The following is a 12558-nucleotide window of genomic DNA, read 5'->3' on the forward strand; positions in this document are numbered from 1 at the left end:
AGAGTCGGTCCTATTTGTTGTTTAAAGTAAGGGAACGAATGAAACGGCATTTCCCAAAATTCCATCCCAGAGCACAATAATCTGTTCCCAAACGTAGGGAGCAGACGTACTGAAGGGCTTTTCCCATTGTGCATCTACGGGAAAATGGCTCGGTTCATGTGGCCCCCACGGCTGCTGCATGAATGGGAGAGGAACGCCCGACACTGCACACGTGGCAAACGAGACAGCCTTTGCGGGCCCGGCAGGTCACAGCAGGCTCAGTGAAAAAGCAAAGCCACCAAAACCCACCCAGCGGAGGTCAGGGCTGGAAGAAAAACTTTACATGCCTGTCAATGCCTGAGCATTTCCAAGAGGCAAAAAAAGGGGGAAAATGTCTGAGCCGCATTCATAGGCTTTGGAGCCAGGAAAATGTCAGCAGACAGCGCCCTGGGAAGTCACAACCCAAATCGTTTCCTTTCGCCAGCTAGCGAGAGGGAAGCTCCCTCCTGAAGGCAGCAGGCTTGGTCATTTTGTTTTCATTTCCTGGACTTACAGATTTAAAAGTCTCTTGGAATGGAAAAAAAAACCAAACCTTCCCCTCTAACCGTCCCCTGCAAGCTCTGGTTGCTGCCAAATTTCCATTTTTAAACATCCCCAGAAAGTCTTTTTTTAAGTAAAACCAGAAACCGGTGCCTGCTTTTTTCCCCAAGAGATAAAGCGCAGCAGCAGCAGAGAAACGGCCCCGGGCAGCCTGCCAGCCGCATGCCCCTGAAACCACCCCTACACGAAAGCAGAGGTGACTCCTGCCCAGAGAGAAAGCACGATGAGTGCCACCTGAGCTGCACCGGCCTGCGACGATAAATACAGCGGAGACGGGCAGGTCAGAGTCACAGCACCTCTCTGCGAGTGGACAGAGGCAGAGGGCCCGAAAGCACGTTTCTTGACGGCGGGGAAAGTTTCCAAAGAGAAGGGGGTCAGGGGGGTGGGAGAAGGTTATACCGCCAGTATTATGATCACCTGATTAACACAGCAACATAGTAAATGAAGGCTGGCGAGCCCAGCCCGGGTCGCCTGCTTCGGGCTGGGTAAACTGTGGCACGGGAGATAAAAGTGGACATCCCAGAGAGAGAGAGGGGCTGAACCTGCCTTCCATGCAGTGTGGGAAGCCCTACATCACCACCTTCTTGCAGACAACAGTGCAACATGGGTAGCTTGCAGCTGTAATAAAGCAGGACAAAGGTTCCACGCTTCAGGTGATAGGATCAATGACCTCACATCAAGCCAGAGTCCTGTAATTATAATTTCTTTCTCTCTCTGAAAGTGTTGGAGGTGGGGGACTTCAGTCTTTAGCTTAAGTGCTTGTCTGGCATCTACAGACACCATTCCCATTCCTCAGCAGGTAAGCCTTCACTCCTCTTCCCCAGGGGTGCCAGCAGGTTCCTGTCTGCCCCACTGCAGGAGCTTGAAGCTGTCAGATTGCCTTAAGAAAAAGCAAGACTACATCTCCATGCATGCAACTGGGCAAAACCAGGACTGGCTCGGACTGTCCCAAGAAGAACACCAATTTCTTGTATAGTAGTTTTATATATATATTTTTTTAAAACAATGTTGTGTTAAAAGACATTAGAGGAAAGCACCAAGTCTTTCACTAGACCCAGGAACAGCAAAGGATCATGGGATAGAATGCTACAATGGCAGCCATCTTTGTAACAGATAAGGTGCTGCTGTTCCCCAGTTTTTAACCAGACTTCACTTAGGCTGAAACTGTGTAAATATGTGATGTCTGACTCTCTTTCTCCCTCCACCCTTCCTGCAAGAGCCTGTATTCCTTTTTTTACTATAAGGCAGTGGTTTCAGCAGAAGAGAGAGCAAATTGATGGGTGTGCCAAAGAAGCAGCAGGACAGGAAACGTGAACAATCTTCCAGTACTAAATTTGACAATCTTCTTAAAAGGAGTAAAGGAGGTAGGCAGGAGTCATGTCAGTTTCCTTGAAAAAACTGACAGAAAAAAAATAATGAAAGCTCAAGGAATACATGGGCAGCAAAGAGACCCACGACCGATTCCTTAACTTGTGGCTGCAGGGATTCAGAAACAGTGAGTCATGGGTAAGAAATTAACTCCAGTGGTGAATACAGCCTACTCCAGGTGGCCCTCTGCCAGTTCTCTACTTTGCTCACACGACAAGCAGGAACGTGCAACCGGCTAAAAGCAACCTCTGGCCTATTTTTGAAAACCAAACCAAGTGGCTGTTTCACAGCTTCTAAGTGGCAGATCTCAGAGAGTCAAACAGGGAGCTGATGTCATGTTTATGGCTTCTGATTTTAGGTGTTTATAAATTGTAAATGTAGGTGTTTAGTTTCCAGCTAATTAGGGGGTTTTGGGGGGGTACCAAAAAAATCGGTGTTTATCAGTGTTCTCACAGCACGGCGCAAGGGTTATAATTGGGTCCCTTTGCCAGATTAATCAAATACATTTGTGCAGTTAGTTGTTAGCATGAAAAAGGCACAAAAGCAAAGCAGAGGATCCAGGGTAGACAAAGGAAGGGTGAGAGATTAGTAGGGGAAGTGCTGTTTTTCCAGTGTGTAACTAGTAAATTCCTTCTTTTTTTTTGCCATCGGGGGTGTTTTATCGGGGTTTAATGGTTAAAACCTAAAAGCAGAATCCCTACTCATACGACATCAGAAGGTGACTGGCGAGAGCGGTGCTTTCTTCGGGGAGTCAGATAAATTTGTTCCCTCAACCTGCACCCAGTGACACTGCCAAACCGTGTGGCAGAGGTGGTGCCGTTCCCTAACCCCTATCCTCGGGGAGAAGGCTCAGTCTGAGGGTCACAGCTTTGGAGGCTCCCAGCCTCTGCAGTCACCCCATCCTCCGTCACGGTCACCGCCTGGACCAGGCGTTTTATTTCCTGCTGCCCCTGCGCAGGCCCTCCCAAACTCACGTCTTCAGGATCTCCCCCCAGCTCTGGCACACAAGTCGGTCTGAGAGCCAAGCTGATTTGCACGTTTTTTCTGTCCTGGGGACTGACTCTGGGGAAACCCAGCTCCCAGCCTGACTCACTTTAATTAAAAGCATTATTAACAGTAATAACAGCAGCACTATTTTTTTTTTTGTCCCCTCTCCCTCTGGAAGCTGCCCAAATTGCCCGCCCGAGATGTGGCTGCACTTACGTCTGGTAAAGTCCTTTGGGGGTTTCTATTTTGATGGAAATTGCAAAGCTATTAGTGATTGTTATTATTAATTTTAGCACTGCAAGCAGGCCTGGTGCTCACTCCCATCCTAGTGCCTGCCAGCCCCTATCCCGATTTGTCTTCAGAAGGAGCCCGAAAGCCTGGCAGAGCGGTAGGAAAACCCGGAAATCTCAAGATAATCAGCACTTGGTGTTCGGCAGCAGCCAAAATACACAAAACTTTTCCCCCCAGTGAAACAAATTGATGTCACTGAAACAAGTGCCTCCTTCCCCCTCCCCAGTCACCTCTGGTATTTAAAATACCCACGGCGGGGGGGGGGGGGGCATGGATGGAAAGCGAGGAGGAGCGTTCCAGAAAACAGGCACTCTCCAGAGACTGTGCAGGGGAAGCGGGGAAAGAAATCTCTCCGGCACGCTGGAGAGCAAGGCAGGAAAGGCCAGAGTTAAGCAACGTGCTGGAAAGTACAGTCATAGGCAACCAAAGAGCCATCGCCCATGATCCAAACAAAGTAACATAGCAAATGAGAGCACAAAAGGACTACAATGATCCATCCGGTCTGCCCAGAAAGATCCATCCCTATTAGGTAGATGCCCACCTAAAATCCCTTATCTGACCCAATAAGCCATTTAGCCATCCTCCAGCTCTGTCCCAAGCCTGCCACAGTGATAGCCTCCACCTCTTCTGCTAGCAGCAGGGCCATTTCAGGCACTGCCAGCTTCAGCTTTGCTAACTCACAAGACCAGTATCCAAGCCCACACCCAGGCACCCTGCCCCATTACAAAATTTGCAATCATCCCCACTGTAGGAGTCAACTTTTTAAAATGATCGGGGGGGGGGGGGGGGTTGCTAAACACAACACAAATTACACCTCCCTGGACACAATGAGGAGAGTTTGCTCAGTGCTGGGGATGCTCAAGCACCAATTGCACCCACAGAGCTGGCACCTATGATCCCCACAGCCACCACGGGTCAGCGCCGCACTCATGAGCCGGGCTGAGCCAGAGCCACACAAGGAGACCTCGAGAGGCGGACGACCTTGCCTTTACTACCTGAAGATTTCAGTTTAGCCAAGTTCATGGTACCCCCTGTGACCCTCCATGTTTGGTTTATTAATTTGCCCTTATTTCCCCAGGTCTGGCTACTTATGTGGCTTCTATTATACTGGAGTTTTAGTCCAACTTTCTAAATAATGATCAATGCAGCTTACAGTGTTTTTGGAATTCAGATATGATAAGTCCCTCCCCCAAAGAGTTTACAATCTAAGGGGGTAATTTTCAAAAGGAGTCACAGGCATAAAATGTAACTACTATTGTAGCAATCTTCAAAAGCCCACTGACTCGAGCAAAACCCAGTTTCACTTAAATAAATGCTATTTAAAATCAGGTGCTAAGTAAGCATGTGAGGTAACAGCAATTTGCCCAAGGTCACAGGGATTTGAACTCTCATTTCCCCGATTCACAGCCCATTGCTCCAACCAGTTAACCTGGCCACACCTCTGCCCTGAGGCTGTGGGGTAGAGGGGGAGCAAAGACCTAGCCTTTTGTGCAGCTTTAGAACAGAGGAAGGGGCTTGGAAAGCTGAGCGAAGGAAGAGGAAGTGGGTGCTAACTCACGTTCATTGAAAAGGACTGCCTTTGTTCCAGGGTTGACTCGTTTTCAGGATTTTTGGAGATGGAAGAGTCATACGTTTTCGACCTGTAAAATAAATAAAATAGCAATATGCTTGTGATATCAGAGCAGCAAAGTGGTAAAAGCTCCTGAGCTTCAGGCATACCATGCACCATCAAAGGTGATTCAGAGTAGTTAAATCATAAGCAGATTGGGATAAATTGCAGGAGGTCCTTAAGAACATAAGACGTTGCCAGGCTGGGTCAGACCAAGGGTCCATCAAGCCCAGCATCCTGTTTCCAACAGAGGCCAAAACCAGGCCACAAGAACCTGGCAATTACCCAAACACCAAGAAGATCCCATGCTACTGATGCAATTAATAGCAGAGGCCATTCCCTAAGTCAACTTGATTAATAGCAGTTAACGGACTTCTCCCCCAAGAACTTATCCAAACCTTTTGAACCCAGCTACACTAACTGCACTAACCACATCCTCTGGCAACAAATTCCAGAGTTTTATTGTGCGTTGAGTGAAAAAGAATTTTCTCTGATTAGTTTTAAATGTGCTACTTGCTCACTTCATGGAGTGCCCCCTAGTCCTTCTATTATCCAAAAGAGTAAATAACCGATTCACATTTACCCATTCTAGACCTCTCATGATTTTAAACACCTCTATCATATCCCCCCCCTCAGCCATCTCTTCTCCAAGCTGAACAACCCTAACCTCTTCAGCCTTTCCTCGTAAGGAAGCTGTTCCATCCCCTTTATCATTTTGGTCGCCCTTCTCTGTACTTTCTCCAGTGCAATTATATCTTTTTTGGGATGTGGTGACCAGAACTGTACATAGTACTCAAGGTGCAGTCTCACCATGGAGCGATACAGAGGCATTATGACATTTTCCATTTTATTAACCAATCCCTTCCTAATAATTCCCAACATCCTGTTTGCTTTTTTGACTGCCGCAGCACACTGAGCCGACGATTTCAATGTGTTATCCACTATGACACCTAAATCTTTTTCCAGGTTGGTAGCTCCTAATATGGAACCTAACATCATATAACTACAGCAAGGGACATCATATAACATCATATAACTACAGCAAGGGACACTTTGCACTTGTCCACATTAAATTTCATCTGCCATTTGGATGCCCAGTCTTCAAGCCCGCTTGTGATTTAACTACTCTGAATAATTTTGTATCATCCGCAAATTTGTTAACCTCACTCGTGGTATTCCTTTCCAGATCATTTATATATATATTGAAAAGCACCGTTCCAAGTACAGATCCCTGAGGCACTCCACTGTTTACCCTTTTCCACTGAGAAAATTGACCATTTAATCCTACTCTCTGTTTCCTGTCTTTTAAACAGTTTGCAATCCACGAAAGGACATCGCCACCGATCCCATGACTTTTTACTTTTCTTAGAAGTCTATCATGAGGGACTTTGTCAAACGCCTTCTGAAATTCCAAATACACTACATCTACCGGTTCACCTTTATCCTCATGTTTATTAACCTTGTGAGACTAGAAAATTAGGCTTCCAAATGGCAGATGAAATTTCATGTGGACAAGTGCAAGGTGTTGCATATAGGAAAAAATAACCCTTGCTGTAGTTGCACAATGTTATTTACTGCAAGGACTAGGGAACATATCATGAAGTTAGCAAGAAGCACATTTAAAACAAATCAAAGAAATTTCTTTTTCACTCAGCACACAATTAAGCTCTGGAATTTGTTGCCAGAGGATGTGGTTAAGGAAGTTAGCGTAGCTGGGTTTAAAAAAGATTTGGAAAAGTTCCTGGAGGAGAATTCCATAAACTGTTAATCAGTAGGGAATAACCATTGCTTGTTGCTGGCATTAATAGCATGAGATCTATTTAATGTTTGGGTACTTGCCAGGTACCTGTGACTTGGATTAGCCACTGTTGGAAACAGGACGCTGGGCTTGATGGACCCTTGGTCTGACCCAGTATGGCATTTGTGTTCAGCATGAAAACAAAGCAGTCACAAATCACAGACATTCTTTGGAGCAGTAAGTGTACTCGCATAGGGAAACAGAGATATAGGGTGGTTGGGATTGGGAGAGGAGTAGAGAAAGAAGGGAAACAGCAGGGGGAATGGGGTGAGGAGGAGAGTAGAGAAAGGAAGGGAGCAGCAGAGGGAATGAGTTGGGGATGGAGAGCAGGGGAAGGAGGGGAACACCAGGAGGCACAAGGGAGAGCGGAGGAAGGAAGGGGGAAGCCAAAAGGTCTGGATGGGAAATGGCCCAGGAGAGGGAACGGGAGCAGCAGTCAGCATGCGTGGGAAGGAAAGGGATGCCATCCCAATTAGGGACAGTGGAGAGGGTTTACAACTGGATGCAATGACTATTATATAGGGACCATTCTCTCAATACTCAGAGAGGTCTAAATACTGACTTAAGTGCTGGCTGGAACGCTGCTCAGTGACAACTCTGTGCACAGCGTGCTTATGCACCCACGCCAGGGCAGTCGCTGGGAAAAACGGCACCCAGGCAAGGGTTGCTTTCAGTTCCCCTCCACTCCCACCCATTTCCCTTTCAAGTTGACATCCTTCCAGGCTGATTCAAAAGGGCAACACGGCACCGTCCCCGGGCTGGCAGCCAAAGCGGTCGCCATGCTTACCCACTCCTTCTGATGGTCCTGACCAGCCCCATACTGGGGTGAGGATTTGGGTACCTGCATGGTTTGGTTCCCTCTCTTACACACACAGTCATGTGATCTCTCTCTCTCACCTGCTCAGAGCAGAGAGTTTAGGTGGCTTGATAGTTTCAGAACTGGCTTCTTCCAAGCTCCGCGATTTCTTTTGCTCAGTCATCTTCTTCTTACTCTTTTTAACTTTCACAGAATTCAGGGCTGGGGAAGGGTCAGTTGAGAAGCTGTAAAGAAAAGAAACAGTAGTGTGAGTACAAGACCCACGATAAACACAGGTATCCCAGCCTCCTCATACAGTACAAACATCCACCATACTGTACACATAGATGTACATATACCAATACAGGTATCCCAGCCTCCTCCATACAGTATGCACACACACACACACCATACTATACACAGATGCACATATACCGATACACACAGGTATCCCAGCCTCCTCATACAGTACACACACATCCACCATACTGTACATACCGATGCACATATACCAATACAGGTATCCCAGCCTCCCCCATACAGTACACACACCATACTATACACAGATGCACATATACCGATACACACAGGTATCCCAGCCTCCTCATACAGTACACACAAATCCACATACTGTACACATAGATGTACATATACCAATACAGGTATCCCAGCCTCCTCCATACAGTATGCACACTCATATACCATACTGTACACACCGATGCACATATACTGATAAACACAGGTATCCCAGCCTCCCCCATAGAGTACACACAAATCCACATACTGTACACACACACGTATACCAGCCTCCTCCATACAGTACACACACCATACTGTAAACACAGATTACTCCTGGGGGAATTCTGCGCTACTGCAGAATGCAGAATTTGCGCAGAATTGCCAAATTCTGTGCAGAAAATAGCAGAGGAGACCCCGGCATGCCGCGAACGGAGTGCGTCCCATAGCACACGCTTCGTTCGCGGCGAAGATGAAGGCTCGGCATGCCGTTCGCAACACACGGGGGTCTTCCCTTTTCGCCGCGAACGAGCGCATCCCACGGCATGCTGGTGAGAAAGAATGTGTGTCAGAGAGGGGAGGGGAGGGTGAGAGAGAGAGCGAATGTGTGTGTGAGAGAGGGGAGGGTGACAGAGCATGGTTGGTAAGAGGGGGGTGGAGAGGGTGAGAGAGCGCAGGTGGGTGTGAGAGAGAGCATGGGAGGTAAGAGAGGGTGGGTGGGGGGGATGCCGGTGAGAGAGAATGTGTGTGTGAGAGAGGAGAGGGGGTGTGGGGGAGGGTGAGAGACAGCTTGGTTGGTAAGAGGGGAAGTAGGGGGATGCTTGAGTGTGGGTTTCAGAGAGAGGGAGCCTATATGAGGAGCTTGTGAAGGAGTGTGTGTGCGAGAGAGATTGGGAGCTCGTGTGTATGAAAAAGGGATTGTGTGTATGTGAGGGTGCTAGCCTGTGTGAGACAAAGCCTGTATGAAGGGTTGCGTGAGAGAGACATAGGTAGCCTGTGTGAGGATGTACGTGTGAGAGAAAGGGAGCTTGTGTGGGTGTGTATGCAAGAGAGAGGGCCCTGTATGTGGGGATGTGTGTGTGCGAGAGAGTGAGGGAGCCTTATGAGGGAATGTGTGTGTGCGAGAGAGTGAAGGAGCCTGTATGTGAGGGGGTGTGCATGTGGAAGGGACACTAACAGTGAATTTCTAGGGAAATTCTGCTCAAAATATTTAAAATTCTGCATCTTTAATAAATTTTAAATTATTACAGAAAAAAGTTAATTACTTAAAGACTGTCATGTAAATTGTGTTATTTTGACCAATATAAAGTTTGCAGAATTTTCAGTTTTTGTGCGCAGAATTTTAAATTTGTTTGTGGAGAATTCCCCCAGGAGTAACAGATGCACATATTCCAATACACACAGGTATCCCAGCCTCATCATACAGTACACAAATCCACATACTGTACACACAGATGCACATATTTATTTATGTGTTTTTATATACCGATATTAGTGGGACCATCATATCAGTTTACTTCAAACTGAAGGCAGAAAGTACATGTAACAGGGAAGGGGAAAAAGGACTGTAGGGAGCAAAAAACAAGAACTAGAGCGGATGAGAGAGGAGGAACAAAATGAAGATAACTATAAGTAAAAATAACTAGGGTTAGATAACATGTTAACAAAATAACTTAGAAAAAAAGTTGGAGTTAGCAGTAATATTCCACGGCAGTGGAGTTATAAAGGAAGGGTTCTAGTCAGGGAATGCCTGTTTGAATAGCCAGGTCTTTAACTTTTTTTTTTAATTTGAAGGAGCATGGTTCAAGGCGGAGATTCGTGGGTAGTAGGTTCCAGCGGGTATGTGTATACACAGGTATCCCAGCCTCCTCCATACAGTATGCACACCCACATACCATACTGTACACGCAGGTGCACATATACCAATACAGGTATCCCAGCCTCCCCCTTACAGTATGCACACCCACATACCATACTGTACACGCAGGTGCACATATACCAATACAGGTATCCCAGCCTCCTCCATACAGTATGCACACACACCATACTGTACACACAGATGTACATATACTGATACACACAGGTATCCCAGCCTCCTCCATACAGTACACACACCATACTGTACACACAGATGCACATATACTGATACACACAGGTATCCCAGCCTCTTCCATTTAGTATACACACTATATTGTACACACAGATGCACATATACTGATATACACAGGTATCCCAGCCTCCTCCATACATTACACACACACACACCATACTGTACACACAAATGTACATATACCAATACAGGTATCCCAGCCTCCTCCATACAGTACACATACCATACTATACACACAGATGCACATATACTGATACACACAGGTATCCCAGCCTCTTCCATTTAGTATACACACTATATTGTACACGCAGGTGCACATATACTGATACACACAGGTATCCCAGCCTCCTCCATACAGTATGCACACACCATACTGTACACACAGGTGCACATATGTATTACAGGGTAAGTGCAAGGCACTCCCTATACAGACTCCCTTTGCAATATACTGAGGGCATATTATAATTGCTTATTTGTACTTTGATTGTTTTAATATGGAAATCACTCTGGACCTTAGGGTAGCAGCACACACACACATATATAAGATACTCACAAATGTACCTGCATGTACAGACAGAGCAAAATATAGAAGATGTTGTCAGAAAAGAACCATTTGGTCCCTCACATCACCCATTTCTGCCTGCCTAGTATGCGGTCCCAGGTCTTACACTCTTCTCTCTCATGCCACGAAGGTCCTTTTGACTCTGACCCCTGTGGGTTGAATTCTGCCTCAGTTTGGCTCCTATAATCTCCTATATCTCAGTATAAAAGCAAGCGTACATGTCTTTATGCACACACAGTACACGTCTGCAGAATATACGCACACACACACACACTTACTCAAAAACATAAGGGCAGAAGCTATAAAAACCAACATCTTTAGGTGCAGCAGGGAGATAAACAGACAGACCACACAAATATAGAGGGTACACATTGCTTTCTTTGCAGGCCCTGAGATCCTTTGTTGGATCAACATGAGAAGGATCTAAAAATGATGGCAAGAGCTCCTGAATGAATGCCAATGATGGCAGAAAAGGATCAAATGGTCCATCCAGTCTGCCCAGCAAGCTTATGGTAGCAACTGCTTCTCCGTGCAGTTATTCGATGAGTCTTCTTGGAAATTCAGTCAGTGCTAGACGGACTTGGACTTAGAAGCAGTCTTGTGCGTATTCACTTATGTCTGCCTATCAGTACCCCAGACCATAAAAGTCAGGGCCCATGTTGGTGGTCGTCTGAATCCAATTTCTCTTTCCCCCCCCCCCCCCCCAACCGTCAAATGGAGAGCGATGTTGTGGTTGCGTCCAAAGCATCAAGTCTGAAGGCGAGACCGTTGCAGTCTCATCGGGGTTGTCACATGGGGTGGACAAAAGAGCAGTGTGCTCGCCCTTCTTGAGTACGCAAAGCCCAAAAGGAGAAGGGGGCAGCCAGAAGCAGCCCTTGCCCAGGCCGCCGTTGTCCAGCGAGCGCCCTGGCTTTTGTAAACTCCCTGATAAGGTGGGCACCATGGATAACCTTCCAGTCAGTCCAATAAAAAAAAAAAAAAAAAAGAGGTCGCTGCCTGTGAACGAGGCAGTTGTCTCCAGGACTGCACAAGCAGCGGTGATGCGGGATGAGCACTCACACGTTTACAAAGTCACTTTTACTTGCATGCACAGATACACCCGTACGGACATGCACACATGCACACACATCTACACAAGAAAAACGCACATAAGCACAAGGAAATGTGCATAGGCAGAGCACACAACTATACTGTGAATCCACGCATCCCCGTGTCCCAGGCCTGGGAAGACAGGGCAGAGGGACCAAGGGGAGTAGCCCACGTGGCCATCCCGCCTCCCCCGCCTGTGCACACTCAGCAGTGAGAACATAAAAGTACTAATTACTGGTGATACAATGTGGCCTGCAGCACAGATGGGCAAGTAGAGCTCGGGAGACAAACTCAGCACTGTTCCTCTCCTCCCGCCGCAGCGTCACCCTGACAACGCCCACAAGACCTAACACTCTTCTCCCCTCTCACCTCCTACTGCCATCATTTCCTATGGTTTAATTTGTAAAAAAAAAAAAAAAAAAAAAAATCTCAGACATGAACAAACGAAAATCGCACAAAATACAAAAAAAAAAAAAAAATCAAAACAGTGGCTTGGGAGGGGTGAAACTGTGCCTGGGCCATATCCATCCAGGGTCAGAGTCAGCAACGGGTTCCATGCCAACTGAACTGGGCAAGCTGAAGGCTTGTCCTGACTGCCCTCTCAGTGCATCTAAAGCAGGGCTTCCCTTAGCTGTCCTAATACCTCCCCCCCACGCCACCAGTCAGGGGTCTCAGGGTATCTACAATGAATGTGCAAGAGGTAAATTTGCATACGTTGCAAAACCTGGTATATGCAAATTTACTTCATGCATATTCATGGGGAATACCCTGAACGTCTGCGCAGATATGGGAACCCATGCTGTAGGGTGATGCCCTCCTAGATTTAACCTCAGTATTAGCCCAGAGGTTGAAG

General features: G+C 46.9%; 1 protein-coding gene across 2 annotated transcripts in view; it reads right to left on the reverse strand.

Moving 5' to 3' along the window:
- The window catches only part of LOC115097902 (GRAM domain-containing protein 2B-like), a 63707-nt gene that overhangs the window by 26109 nt on the left and 25040 nt on the right, over positions 1 to 12558 (reverse strand). For both annotated transcript variants that reach the window (XM_029614066.1, XM_029614065.1), the window contains exons 2-3: positions 7530 to 7673; positions 4784 to 4865 (exon numbers count right to left, since the gene is read on the reverse strand). In XM_029614066.1, the coding sequence (XP_029469926.1) occupies positions 4784 to 4865; positions 7530 to 7673 (226 nt within the window). The remainder of the gene's footprint in view (positions 1 to 4783; positions 4866 to 7529; positions 7674 to 12558) is intronic.

Source organism: Rhinatrema bivittatum, chromosome 8, assembly GCF_901001135.1.
Source record: "Rhinatrema bivittatum chromosome 8, aRhiBiv1.1, whole genome shotgun sequence".
In the NCBI taxonomy this organism is placed as follows: Eukaryota; Metazoa; Chordata; class Amphibia; order Gymnophiona; family Rhinatrematidae; genus Rhinatrema; species Rhinatrema bivittatum.